General features: G+C 39.4%; 1 protein-coding gene across 9 annotated transcripts in view; it reads right to left on the reverse strand.

Annotated features, from left to right (window-relative positions):
* NBEAL1 (neurobeachin like 1) overlaps window positions 1–15506 on the reverse strand; it is a 179772-nt gene that overhangs the window by 151595 nt on the left and 12671 nt on the right. For all 9 annotated transcript variants that reach the window (XM_066344885.1, XM_066344888.1, XM_066344889.1 and 6 more), the window contains one exon: window positions 3805–3896. In XM_066344885.1, coding sequence (XP_066200982.1) covers window positions 3805–3896 — 92 coding nt within the window. The remainder of the gene's footprint in view (window positions 1–3804; window positions 3897–15506) is intronic.

A 15506-nucleotide genomic window follows, 5' to 3' on the forward strand; every position in this document is an offset into this window, starting at 1 on the left:
AAAATTTTAAAGCACATAACTAGTAGTCACATAAAAATATATAATAGATATTATTAGCTTCTTTCTGAACACATTACTATGTAATGTGTTTTGTAAAATAAACACCTAACTTTAATTAAATTACATAAAAAATAAATCACAGGGCACACTACCAAGTTGCCAAATTCTAAAATCATTTTTTAAAAATACATGTTTCATTTTAGACTGGGCATCATCACTTCACTTGTAACTAATGGATTCTTTCATTCTCTTACTTATTGATGATACTAGAAAAAACTCTCATTTTTATTTATACTGTTTGCTTGCTGAGAAGCTAAAAGGGATGACTAGAAAAACCAGAATAACTTCAAAATAATAAACATTTAAATATAACTGATTTTCAAGCTTAACCTCAACTACTCCTCCTTACTTTTCTAAAAATGTAAGTCCCCAAGAAAGAAAACAGTGCATTTCCTAAGATTTAATTCCAGTTACTTAAAGGAATAGTCCCTTTTGTCCTTAGTTGTCCCATTCTCTGTTTTTAATTTCACTACACAAAATAAATTAGTATGCTAAAGAGAAATCTATGTTCGATTTTTTCTTACATTATAAAATTGGGGCATGGTTAGAACGTGGTATGTAGACAAAGTTTAAATTTTTAGCCATTTAAGACTTTAAAAGTATTTTCCGGCCCTGGCTGGTTGGCTCAGCTGTAGAGCATCGGCCTGGCGTGCGGGGGACCCGGGTTCGATTCCCGGCCAGGGCACACAGGAGAAGCGCCCATTTGCTTCTCCACCCCCCCCCCTCCTCTCTGTCTCTCTCTTCCCCTGCCGCAGCCAAGGTTCCATTGGAGCAAAGATGGTCCGGGCGCTGGGGATGGCTCCTTGGCCTCTGCCCCAGGCGCTAGAGTGACTCTGGTCGTGGCAGAGCGACACCCCGAGGGGCAGAGCATCGCCCCCTGGTGGGCATGCCGGGTGGATCCCGGTCGGGCGCATGCGGGAGTCTGTCTGACTGTCTCTCCCCGTTTCCAGCTTCAGAAAAATACAAAATAAATAAATAAATAAATTTTAAAAAATAAAAGTATTTTCCAACCTCTAGGACTTTACAGTTCAAAATTATGTGTTCCTTTTTGCTGAAATTTCCCAAATCTGTTTCACTCCTCTTTGGCTATTGAAGGTCTATTGTTAAGAGCTGCTAATTGGCCCTGGCCAGTTGCCTCAGTGGTAGAGCGTCGGCCTGGCGTGCAAGAGTCCCGGGTTCGATTCCCGGCCAGGGCACACAGGAGAAGCGCCCATCTGCTTCTCCACCCCTCCCCTTCTCCTTCCTCTCTGTCTCTCTCTTCCCCTCATGTAGCCAAGGCTCCATTGGAGCAAAGTTGGCCAGGGCGCTGAGGATGGCTCTATGGCCTCTGCCTCAGGCGCTAGAATGGCTCTGGTTACAACAGAGCAACACCCCAGATGGGCAGAGCATCGCCCCCTGGTGAGCATGCCAGGTGGAGCCCAGTCGGGCGCAAGCGGGAGTCGGTCTGACTGCCTCCCCATTTCCAACTTCAGAAAAATTCAAAAAAAAAACCACACACAAAAAAACCCAGCCTGACCTGTGGTGGTGCAGTGGATAAAGCATCACCCTGGAAACACTGAGGTTGCCGGTTCAAAACCCTGGGCTTGCCTGGTCAAGGCACATATGGGAGTTGATGCTTCTTGCTCTTCCCCCTTCTTTCATTCTCTCCCTTCTCTATAATGAATAAATAAAATCTTTAAAAAAATTAAAAAAAAACAAAACAAAAAAGAAAGAAAACAATTTGATCGTGTCACTCTTACATAGAAAATTCTTTAGTAGAAACTCGTATCTTCCACAACAAAAAAATCAAAGTCCATTAACAATGCATGCCTGGCATTTGATGATCTGGCTCCCCAGTTAATTTTCCAGATCCAATTCATCTGTCCCACCGTCTTTCTGCCTACCTCCATCCCCAAACAGCAAATGCTATCCTCCTTGAAGATTTTTAATTCTCCAGATACTTTTTCATCAAATACTATATATTTCTCCCTTCTTTTCCTAACACATCTCCATAAATGGAGTTTCTTTTGTAGCTAAAGTGTCTCAATTCTCCAGCTTTTCTATTATTTATTTTTATTTATTTTTTTTATTAAGTGAGAGGAAGGGAGGTAGACAGACTTCCACATGCGCTCTGACTGGGATCTACCCGGCAAGTCCCCTCCAGGGGGATGCTGGGCCTATCTGGGGCCACTGCTCTGTTGCTTGGCAACCGAGCCATTTTAGCACCTGAGACAAGGCCATGGAGCCATCTTTAGCGCCCAGTGCCAAGCTGCTGGAACCATTAGAGCCATGGCTGCAGGAGGGGACATGAGGGGGGAGTGGGGAAGCAGATGGTCACTTCCCTTGTGTGCCTTGATCGGGAATCAAACCCAGGACTTCCACACGCTGGGCCGATGGTCTACCACTGAATCAACCAGCCAGGGCCTCTCCATCTTTTCAAGCCAGCCAACCTAACCTCTGTTACCTGAAAACTAGTAGGTCTTCAAGACGGCTTGAGATACAACTTATCTGGGAAGTGGGCTTGGGAAATGCTGTTAGGAAGAATGGGAGAAAAGATTTGTACTTTCACTTGCATTTTTCCATAAGATTTGAATTTTCCCATTTTTTTTTTTCCTTTTTGCAAGCTAATATGATTCAACAACACTGAAGATATGCAAAGCTTTTATTTTTTTTTAATTTTTATTTTTTTTTAATTTTTTTTCTTTTTATTTATTCATTTTAGAGAGGGGAGAGAGAGAGAGAAGGGGGGAGGAGCAGGAAGAAGCATCAACTCCCATATGTGCCTTGACTAGGCAAGTGCAGGGTTTCGAACCGGCGACCTCAGCATTTCCAGGTCAACGCTTTATCCACTGCGCCACCACAGGTCAGGCCAAACCTAGCTTTTAAAATATAAATACTTCAACTCCTTCACAATGTTTTTCTAAGGCCCTATGCTAAGGCCAGGAATAGAAGTGCCAACTCAAATGCCTGTGGTATAATAAAGAAATTTTATGCAAACGAAGTGACTCATGGTGGGCTCTTAGACAGTTTTGCGAGAAGCTGACCACATCTGAAAGACCCTCTTGCCCCCAACTTTCTGGAAGAAAAGATAAGCTGATGACTGAGTTCAATCATATGGTCAGTGCTTAACAATGATCCAATAAAACTCTGGATACCCAAAGCTCAAAGAGTTTCCTTATTTGAACACACTTATGTTCAGGGAGGGCAACATGACCTGATTCCACACGGGGAGAGCATAGAAGCTCTGCATCCAAGACCATTCCAGGTCTTGTGCCTACATATATCCTTTATGATAAAACCATAATCATAAGTATAGCACTGTCAGTGAAGTCTGTGAGTCGTTCAGCAAATTATTGAACCTGAGGGGGTCATGAGAACCCCCAAATTTATAGCTTATTAGTAAGAAGTATGCATGGCTCCCAAGACTTGGAAACAGTGTTGAAATGAAGGCAATCTTCTGGAGGACTCGGCCGTTACGTTGTAGCAGCTAGCGCTAACTCCCAGTAGTGGCAGAATTGCACCCATCTGCCAGGAGCTGTCCAGAGTAACAAAGAGTCTCAAAGTAGAAAAGAATCTTCTAGAAGCCAAATCTAGTATCAGCAAAAAAGTGCTATACTCAATTAGCAATGTCTGCCATGAGAGCAGGGTTATACAGGAGTGTCACATGGGTCACATAATTGCCATCCTTGTATATGTCATCAGTGAAGTCTTTGTGCCAAAAATTAACAAAACCTGAAGGTAAGAAAGTTAAGTGGTTCTACATACCTGGTAGGCAGCTTTTCAAAGTCAACATCTAAGAATTGCTCATAGCTAGAAACAAAATTGTCCAACCATAACTTCAGGTAATCTGGATCTTTCTGAAATAGGAAAACCATTAGAGTATTAAGTATATCTGTCAGAAAAGAAAGGAAAAAAAGGTTTTATTCCTATTAAGCAGTTATAAGTTGATAAATCCAAAGATGAAAATGAAATCTCTTAAGTGATATTCACAAAGACATATGTTCTAAGTATAGTGAACCCTCAAATAGCTTTCCATGTCATTCACAGAGTTAGTCTTAATAATATCCTACAAGTTCCTAAACAATTTTCCCTCCTGCATCACTATGGACTTATCCATTACTACTACCCTGTACTACACACTGGCTTGCTGGCTGTTTCTGGGACATGCCAGACATGCTCCAACCTTAAGACCTTTGTAATGGCTGTTTTCTCTACCCAGAACACTCTTCCCCCAGACAGCTGAATGGCTAATTCCCTCATGATCTTCAAGTCACTCTAAATGACATCTTCTCAATGAAGCCTAATTTTTATCACCCTCTTAAAACTGAAAACCTTACTCACCTTTACCTTACCCTATTCTGTTGCCCCACCTCATGGTTCTTTCTCACCTTTTCACACACTCTATAATTACTGATTAATTTGTATGCCATTCCCCTAAAATATATGTCTCACAAGTGCAGGGTCTAAGGGCCCACCATGAGTGACCTTTTGTTTACTAATGGATGAACACCAAGTTCCAGAAATAGTGCCTAGCTCTAACCAAGTGCTCAATAAATGTTTGTTCAATGAATTAACGAGAAATTTAAAATGTATAAATAAAATTGAAACTGTATCACTAACCTAAACATAAAAATGAACTCTAAAATCTTCTAAAATAATGTATGTGAGAATACCTTTGCAACCTTAGGGTAGACAAGGATTTTTTAGCTAGGACACAAAAATTACAAACAAAAAAATTATATAAGTAGTCTTAAAGTTTTAAAACTTTTACTTATCAAGATGTCATCAAGAAAATAAAGGCCCTAGCCAGTGGCTAAGTGGATAGAGCACTGGCCCAGTGTATGAATGTCCTGGGTTCGATTCCAAGCCAGGGCACATAGGAGAAGCAACCATCTACTTCTTTCCTTCCCCCGCCCTCTTCCCCTTTGGCCCCCATAGCCAGTGGCTTAATTGGTTCAAGCATTGGTTCTGGGCACTGATAGCTCCATTGGAGAACATCAGCCTCAGGAGCTTAAAATAGCCTGGTACTCGAGCATCTGGCCCAGTCGGGGTTGACGGGTGGATCCCCATCAGGGTGCATGTGGGAATCTGCCTCACTATCTCCCCTCCTCACATAAATAAATAGAAAAGAAAAAGGCCACAGATCAACTGAAAATATTCTCAATCTGACAAAGGACTTGTACTAAGAATATACAAACCAATACCTCAATTTAAAAATGGGCAAAAGTTTTAAAACTCTTTACAAAAGGGGGTACTTATATGGCTAAATAGCTCACAAAAGTAAGTTCAACATCATTAGTTATTCAGGGAAATGCAAATTAAAATAAAATGAAACACTATTACACAACCACTAGAATGGCCAAAATTAAAGAGACTAACCATACCAAGTATAAGTAAAGATGTAGAGTTACTATAATTCACATTTCTGCTGTAATATAAAATAGTATCATCACTTGGTAAACAGTTTGGCATTCTTTTAAAGTTAAGCATACATTTAACACATGGCCTATCCATTTCTCCTCAAATAATAAAAATATATCTACAAAAATCTTTGTACAAAAATATTCATAGAATTATTTTTAATAGCCAAAAGCTGTAAACAAACTAAAATTCCATCAACAGGTTAACTGATTAGAAAAAAACAACAGTGCTATATTCACATAGTGGAATGCTATTCCCTAATAATGAATGAACTATTGATACAACAAATAGAAGTTTCAAAAACATGTTCAGCAAAGGCAGGCATTAGAGCAGGGGTCTCCAAACTAGGGCCCGTGGGCCGCATGCAGCCCCAAGGCCATTTATCCGGCCCCCACAGCAACTTCTAGAAGAGGCACCTCTTTCATTGGTGGTCAGTGAGAGGAGCATAGTTCCCACTGAAATACTGGTCAGTTTGTTGATTTAAATTTACTTGTTCTTTATTTTTAATATTGTATTTGTTCCCGTTTTGTTTTTTTACTTTAAAATAAGATATGTGCAGTGTGCATAAGGATTTATTCATAGTTTTTTTATAGTCTGGCCCTCCAACGGTCTGAGGGACAGTGAACTGGCCCCGTGTAAAAAGTTTGGGGACCCCTGCATTAGAGCATATACACTGTAATTTCATTTATACCAAGTATTAGATCATGGGCTGTCTTTCAGAAGACTGACTACAAAGGCACACAATGGGAACTGTCCAAGGTTATAGATATTTTCTACTTTTTTATTAGGGTAGTAGTTACTCTATGTTAATATGTGCTTGTATCAAAATGCATCAAATTTGAGACTTATGCCTGACCTGTGGTGGCACAGTGGGTAAAAGCATTGACCTGGAACGCTGAGGTCGCTGGTTCGAAATCCCAGGCTTGCCTGGTCAAGGCACATATGGGAGTTGATGCTTCCTGCTCCTCCCTCTGTTTTTTCTATCTCTTTCCTCTCTCTGTCTCTTTCTCTCTCTGTGTCTCCTCTCGCTAAAAAAATGAATAAATAAAATGTAAAAAATAAATAATAAAAAAAAATTTGAGACTTATAATCTGTGCATTTGTGGTCTGTAAACTACATCTCAAAGCTGATTTGAAAAAAAGAAGATATAGATCACAAATATCTTTTTAAAACTGCATCATTAAAATGTTCAAATTTGCCTGACCAGGCGGTGGCACAGTGGATAGAGCGTTGGACTGGGATGCAGAGGCCCCAGGTTCGAAACTCCGAGGTCGCCAGCTTGAGTGCGGGCTCATCTGGTTTGAGCAAAAAGCCCACCAGCTTGAACTCAAGGTCGCTGGCTCCAGCAAGGGGTTACTCGGTCTGCTGAAGGCCGGCGATAAAGGCACATATGAGAAAGCAATCAATGAACAACTAAGGTGTTACAACGCGCAATGAAAAACTAATGATTGATGCTTCTCATCTCTCTTTGTTCCTGTCTGTCTGTCCGTCCCTGTCTGCCCTCTCTCTGACTCACTCTGTCTCTGTAAAAAATAAATAAATAAATTTTTTTTTAAAAAATGTTCAAATTTGTTTCCTTCACCTCCTTAACATCTTAGTCATTTCAACATAGATAGCACTCAGGAGTCTTAGTTACAGTCATTAATTATTTTCCTACAATAAAAGCATTAAGCTACAAATCAAAATTCCTAAAAGAATGTTCTCAGAATATGCAGACTGCTGACCTTTTGTGTATTTGTCTTTCTATTAATATACTATTCCAAAATCAGATTGTAAATTGCTTCTATCTACATCATCACTGAGAAAGAAATGGAAATAGTTCAGAAAAAGAACTATCTCGTGAGAAATATTCTCAAGGGTTTCATTACTAGGTATTTTCATTTCCAACTAGTATGTCATTCATTCATTCATTCACTCATTTATTCACCCATCCATCCATCCAGTAGGATACGGCTCCAGAAATACAAGTAGCTGGAGTTTTCCTTATCATTGTTCCTTTTTAATAAAGCAGAGGATTCTCTTTCTGTAAAAGTTAGAAACAAAACAGTTTCGTGATGCCATGAAGAATTAATGCATTTCTCCTCATAGTTTATTTAGAAACTCTACAGTATCTGGTTCAAAGTCTAAAAGTCAGAGCTACCAACTGTTTGGCAAGTATAGAGTTCTCTTAGACGTTGAGCAACTATCAGGAAAGAAATGGCACTTAAATTTGTAAATATTTCATTTAGTAAAAAGTAAAGAGGTTAGTTTTTTGAGCATCTGCCATGTGCTAAGTACTACAGAAAACATTATTAAAGTATATACTGCTCACAAAAACTAGGGGATATTTCAAAATAAATATGAATTGATAAAAAATCCCTTAATTTTTGTGAGCAGTATATATATGTGTGTATATATATATATATAGATATAGATATATAGATATAGATATATCACCCCATTTATTTCTTGCAACTATCTAGAGAAGGTTTCGTTTCCCCTGTTTTAAAGGTCACAAAAGAGAAGTGCTAAGGATATATAACTTGTCCATGGTCACGCAATTGATAATCAATAGTGCTGGGTTTAAAATGCAAGGATATATGAATCCAAGTGTGCCCTTCCTACCACACTACACTGTTTTTGAACTATGACCCAGAATAAAATGGAGTTTTGAGGGCAAAAAGAGGATAAGAGTTTAATCAAAATCAGTAAACTCAAGGCAATAAACAATTTAACACATAAATGAGCCACATTTCACTCAGCCTGAATACAGCCTTTGAGGATCTATACTTTACTGCCCAAGGCCATATAAAAAAGATCGCCACACACCCAGAAACATTCACTAAATCTCAAGCTTAGTTACTCTTATGGTTAAGAGAGTTTGGAATATTGAAACGCCACAGGATGATCTATCTCCACATTTGTACAGTATTTATTAACACAGCACACAAATGTATGAAGTACTGCACGGACACTGGGGCCAAACTATGTAGACCAGGGGTCTCAAACTCGCGGCCCGCAGACTAATCCACGAACTACAGTTTCTGGTCCTTTTGTGACACTGAAAAGTGTTGCGTAACAGTTGCCTTTTGTAGACCTAGTGCGGCCCCCTGAACGGCTGTAATTTTGCTCTGCGGCCCACATGCTGAGTTGAGTTTGAGACCCCTGATGTAGACCCTAATCCCTGCTCTGTCACTTACTTGAATAAGTTATTTTGTACATCAGTTTCTTCCTCTAAAGAATGATGATAATGATAGTACCTTTCTTTACAGGGCTAGTGTGAAAATTAAGTAACCTAATATTGCCAAAGGCTTAGAAAACAATGCCTAACACATAGTTTATACACAATAAATATTAATTAATATTACTTTTATAACCTACTGTGTACCAAATTTAGGAAGCTCCCACAAAATAGAAATGTCCCATCCTATACATATTTTAATATTTCATGATCCCGCTTGCCACATGACTTTAATTGTATTCATTTCTCTCAAATCTTTTTGCATTTACTACCGTTTCCCCAAAAATAAGACCTAGTGCAATTTTTTTCAAGCTTAGAAAAAAAAGACCTAGCGTGTCTACAGGAGCAAAACTTAATATAAGACACTCTTATTTTCGGGGAGCCAGGGTAGATTGTTGTATATGGAAATAGAGTCAAAAGAAATTCTTGATGGAATTCAGAGTTTGGTGGTTTGCTGATGTCTATGATAATATGACTACAGTGTATTAATAAATGTTGATTTTTTTGTTCAACAATAAATGTGAATTCTTGTTCATGGAAAAATAAGACATCCCCTGAAAATAAGACCTACTGCGTCTTTAGGAGCAAAAATTAATATAAGACACTGTCTTATTTTCGGGGAAACACGGTATCTATGTCACTCTGATACATTTTCCCTCTGTAAAATGAAGATAATATTTCCTACCTCATACAGTTGCTGAGAGCACTAATGAAATAATAAATGTAAGACCTGACATTTAGCAAATGCTCAGAGTATGTTGGCTACCATTATTAAGCTATAGACTCAAACTGGTCCTAGTCCAGTATAATTAAATTAGTAATTGTAAAATAATTACAAAATCAACTTTATTAATTTCGTACTCAAATATTCATCCAGTCATGTGCCATTGTTTAAGATAAATACACTCTCATTTGGACTGCAATGTAACTTCATAATGGTCTCTGTATCTTCAGTTTTCCCTACCAATACAGAGCTGCCTATGGAACTTGTTATATTAAAATCTAATCATCTCTCTCCAGTTCAAATACCTCCAATGGTTCCCCATTGCCATAAAATAAAATCTCAACACTTAGAGATGTGCTGTCCAATACAGTGGTCATTAGTCAAATGTGATTATTTAAATTACATTAAGGCACAGGAGGCTTTTATCTTCTCATAACATCCATTACCCTGTAGGGAGGCCTTAGCACAGGTAATGGAATTAAAGAATCCATACAATTTCATATAGTAGAGTTACAGGTAAAAACAGAGGAAACATCTTACTTCCTCTTCGCATTAATATTTGGGTTGTAGTAGTCTTTCAAGTTTTAGAACTATAAACTTTTGGATAGATATATCTCAACTATATGTTGGGCAGCTCCCAACTTACATATGAATTAGATTTTAAAAGTTACTTAAGTCAGTTATATGGAGGAGACAAAAGTAGTTTATAGTTGTTCATATGGAAAATACTATAATAAATAATAATATAAGAATAAACTGTTGTGCATACTCACAACTATAAAACTATTTTTTTGCTCCACCCTGTATTCATAATATATTTTCCAGCATCCTACCAAAAGAAGATAAATTCCCACCATAAAAACAATTATTGATGGTGATTAGTCTTTAAGGTCAGCCTTAAAGTTTTTTCTGACAGACCTAGCTACTTCAAACAACATTTAATAAGTACATGCCAACCACGTATCAACCAAGGACAGTGCTAGACTTTATGAATATGAAGACAAATGAAATAACCTTATGTCAATACCCTAATTTAATAAAAAAATAAAATAAAATAAAACAAGCATCATCTTGTCCTCAAAGTACTCTTTCTTTCTATAGAAAAGAGAGGCATAACATTGTAAAGTCGTGTAGTCACTATGAAAAACAATGTGGAGGTTCCTCAAAATTTAAAAATAGAACTATCATATGACTGAACAATTCCACTTCTCAGCAATTATAAAAAAAACCAAAACACTAACTCAAAAAGATATATGCACCCTTATATTCACTTTAGCATTACTTACAAGAGCCAAGATATAGAAACAACCTAGTACCCATCAATAAATGAAAAGATAAAGAAAATGTGGCACATATACTCAATGGAATATTATTCAGTCATAAAAAAGAATGAAGGCCCTGGCCGGTTGGCTCAGCGGTAGAGCGTCGGCCTGGCGTGCGGGGGACCCGGGTTCGATTCCCGGCCAGGGCACATAGGAGAAGCGCCCATTTGCTTCTCCACCCCCACCCCCACGCCCTCCTTCCTCTCTGTCTCTTTCTTCCCCTCCCGCAGCCAAGGCTCCATTGGAGCAAAGATGGCCCGGGTGCTGGGGATGGCTCCTTGGCCTCTGCCCCAGGCGCTAGAGTGGCTCTGGTCGTGGCAGAGCAACGCCAGGGAGGGGCAGAACATCGCCCCTGGTGGGCGTGCCGGGTGGATCCCGGTCGGCGCATGCGGGAGTCTGTCTGACTGTCTCTCCCCGTTTCCAGCTTCAGAAAAATACCAAAAAAAAAAAAAAAAAAATGAAAAAAAAAAAAAATGAAATCTTCCCATTTGTGACAACATAGGAGGACTTAGACAATATTGTTAACTGAAATAAGTCAGAAAAAAAGACAAATTCCACATGATTTCATTTATATGTGGAATCTAAAAAGCAAAATAAAGTAACAAACTCATAGATACAGAGAACTCATGGTTGTGGGGGGGGGTGAAAAGAGATTAAGGAGTTTCAATTTCCACTTATTAATATCATCACAGGGATACAAACTACAACATAGGGAATAGTCAATAACACTGTGATTCCTACTTATGGTGTCAAATGGGTGCGAGACTTATCAGGGTGAGCATTTCCTAAGGTATATAAAAATCTAATCCCTAAGTTGTACACCTGAAACTAATATATTATATGTCAACTGTAATTAAACAATATATTTTTTTAAATAAGACATAAAAAAGCTCTGGCCAGCTAGCTCAGTTGGTTCGAGTACCATCCCAACATGCAGAGGTCACAGGTTTGATCTCCAGTCAGGGCACTTAGAAGAATCAACCAATGACAGCGTGAGTAAGTGGAACAACAAGTCAATGTTTCTCTCTCTCTCTCTTCCTCTCTCTAAAAATCAATTTTTAAAAAAGTTGCATAAACAAATAAATGCAAAACAGCATGAGAAGTAAAACAGGTTGACAAGTTTGGAAATAATACAGAGATGAGATGTATTGACTCTGTAAAGGTTGGAGGTGAGTAGCAGCACTCAAAAGTTTTAATAGATCATAAGGAGAGAAGGAAATTCCAGACAGACAACAGCACAATACATTTAAAGATGTACAATAATTTATATTGCTCCACTGTTGAAAGGACAGGAAGCAATGGGAGAGGTACATAGAATTATAAGATTGGAGAAGTTCCTAAGCAAGTACTTAAAACACTGTTCACTTGGACAAGAATACATGATTTTAAAAGTTTTTAAAGGCCCTGGCCGGTTGGCTCAGCGGTAGAGCGTCGGCCTGGCGTGCGGGGGACCCGGGTTCGATTCCCGGCCAGGGCACATAGGAGAAGCGCCCATTTGCTTCTCCACCCCCACCCCCTCCTTCCTCTCTGTCTCTCTCTTCCCCTCCCGCAGCCAAGGCTCCATTGGAGCAAAGATGGCCCGGGCGCTGGGGATGGCTCCTTGGCCTCTGCCCCAGGCGCTAGAGTGGCTCTGGTCGCCACAGAGCGACGCCCCAGAGGGGCAGAGCATCGCCCCCTGGTGGGCAGAGCCTCGCCCCTGGTGGGCGTGCCGGGTGGATCCCAGTCGGGTGCATGCAGGAGTCTGTCTGTCTCTCCCTGTTTCTAGCTTCAGAAAAATACAAAAAAAAAAAAAAAAAAAAAGAAAGAAAGAAAAAAAATATATATATATATGAAAAAAAGTTTTTAAAAAGAAAAAGATGGCTGTGCTTAATCAAGTTTGAGATGCACTAATTAAGCAAAGTTAAATAAAACTTTTAATAATATCTTTGAGATAAAATATGCCTTGTGAATGGCACTGGATATATATGATCTTTCCAAAACAATTATAACCATAAATCTTATCTTTGTGATTCAATTTCAGTAGTTTTACCAAAGAATCAACTTTTTATTTGGTTGATCCTTTGTATGTGTTCATCCTTTTATTGATTTCTACTCTTTCTAAGGCAGTAAATGAAACTTCAAACATACATAAAAGTAGAGTACAGTATGATTCAGCTCCAACAACGATCAAATTATGCATAATGAATAATCCTCTTTCACATATATTCCCATCCTTACCTGCATTTTTTGAAGCAAATCCAAGTATCACGCCATTTCATCTACAAATATTTCAATATATATCCCTAAAAGATTATTTTTCTTTTTTCTTTTCTTTTTTTTTTTTTAGAGAGAAACAGAGAGACTGGGAGAGATGAGAAGCATCAATTTGTAGTTGGGGCACTTTAGTTGTTCATTGATTGATCATACGTGCCTTGACCAGGGGGTTCCAGCTGATGCAGTGGCCCTGCGCTCAAGCCAGCAACCTCAGGGTTTTGAACATGAAACCTCAGCATCCCAGGTCGACTCTCCACTGCACCACCACCAGTCAGGCTAAAGTTATCTTTTTTAAAATATGACATTATTACGTCTAAAAAAATCAGATCATGTTTGTGCCACTCATTCTAAAATACTATATAATGAATGACTTATCAAAGCCCTGGCCGGTTGGCTCAGTGGTAGAGCGTCGGCCTAGCGTGCAGAGGACCTGGGTTCGATTCCGGCCAGGGCACACAGGAGAAGCGCCCATTTGCTTCTCCACCCCTCCGCCTCGCTTTCCTCTCTGTCTCTCTCTTCCCCTCCCGCAGCCAAGGCTCCATTGGAGCAAAGATGGCCCGGGCGCTGGGGATGGCTCTGTGGCCTCTGCCTCAGGCGCTAGAGTGGCTCTGGTCGTAACATGGCAACGCCCAGGATGGGCAGAGCATCGCCCCCTGGTGGGCAGAGCATTGGCCCATGGTGGGTGTGCCGGGTGGATCCCGGTCGGGCGCATGCGGGAGTCTGACTGTCTCTCCCTGTTTCCAGCTTCAGAAAAATGAAAAAAAAAAAAGCAACATATTCCTTAATACGTGTCAACCTTATATATTTCCTGCAACAATTGAAAAATAAACATAATAAATTCAAGAATTTTCATATTAGAATTTAAAAAGAACCTCATAATTTTCCTTGGGATTTTTTCTGTCTTCTTGAAATGGATGATATATTCATTATTCCTGCATAACACATTAAACCAATTAAGTTTAAGAGCTTAAACTGCAATTATTTTATCATTTTTTAGAGTCAGCAATTCAAAAGCAGCTTAGATGGGTAGTTCTGGCTCAGAGTTTCTCATTAGCCTAGAATGAAGATGTCAGCTAAGGCTGCAGTCATAACAAAGCCTGCCTGGGCCGGAGAAACTACTTTCAACTTCCCTCACTTGGTAGTTGGCAAGGTTTCAGTTCTTCACAACATGTGCTCCACAGAGCTCCTCACAACATACCAGCTTTTTCCAAAGTGAATGATCCAGGGAAAAAAGGATTAACGAATATGAAAACAACAGTGTCTTTTCTTACTTCCAAAATGACAAACCATGGGCCCTGGTCTGTTGGCTCAGGGGTAGAGTGTCCACCCAAAGTGTGGAAGTCTCGGTTTCAATTCCCGGCCAGGGCACACAGAAGCGACCACCTGCTTCTCCACCCCCGTCCCCCATCTCTTTCTCTCTCTTCCCCCCTGCAGCAAGGCTCAAATAGTTTGGCCTCGGGCACTGAGGATGGCTCCATGGCCTCTGCCTCAGGTGCTATTTAAAATAGCTCAGGAAGTGAGGATCTGACTAGTTCATTAATTTTTAGCCTTTTTTTCTTTTCTAACACATTTAAAGCCATTTTCATATGTAATGCTACAGTTGCCCCCCTCCACAACATTCTAAAACGCAGTATCTTTATCATTCGGTTCCAAAAATTTCTAATTTTCCTTTATTACTTGTTCTTTAAACAAGGGTTTATTTAAAGGTATATTTCATGGCTTTCAAACATTTAAAAACATATTTTACTATCAATTTCTTCCATAACTACATTATCATCAGAAAACATACTCTATTATTTCAATCACTTGAAAGTTATTGTCTGACCTGTGGTGGCGCAGTGGATAAAGCATCGACCTGGAATGCTGAGGTCGATGGTTCGAAACCCCGGGCTTGCCTGGTCAAGGCACATATGGGAGTTGATGCTTCCTGCTACTCCCCCTGTTCTATCTCTTACCTCTCTATCTCTCTGTCCTCTATCTTTCTAATAAAAATAAATAAAAATCTAAAAAACAAAAAATAAAGTTATTAAAACTTGCTTTAAAGTCTGTTACATCATCATTTTGTAACTGTTTATGTGGTTTATGTGTGCTTGAAAGGAATGCATGTTGAGTATGTTGGTCGATCTACATAAATCCATTATATTAAATTTGTCCATTCTGTTGTTTAAATATTCTGTATCTTTCCTGAGTTTTTCTGTCTGTTCATTCTATCAATCCCTGAGAAAAGTACATTTTAAGGAAAACCTACTAAAACAAGTTAAATTTATTAATCTACTATGATTATGCTCATTTCTCTGTAGTTCTGTCAATGCCTGCTTTATTTGAGATTGTTATGAGGTACACAGAAAATTAAAATTATGTTTATGCCTGACCAGGCAGTGGCGCAGTGGATAGAGCCTTGAACTGAGACATGGAGAACCCAGGTTCAAAACCCTAAGGTCGTCAGCTTGAGCGCAGGCTCATCTGGCTTGAGCTCATCTGACTCGAGCGAGGGCTCACTAGTTTGAGCACAGGGTTGCTGGATTGA

Source organism: Saccopteryx leptura, chromosome 7 (genome assembly GCF_036850995.1).
Source record: "Saccopteryx leptura isolate mSacLep1 chromosome 7, mSacLep1_pri_phased_curated, whole genome shotgun sequence".
NCBI classification, from domain to species: domain Eukaryota; kingdom Metazoa; phylum Chordata; class Mammalia; order Chiroptera; family Emballonuridae; genus Saccopteryx; species Saccopteryx leptura.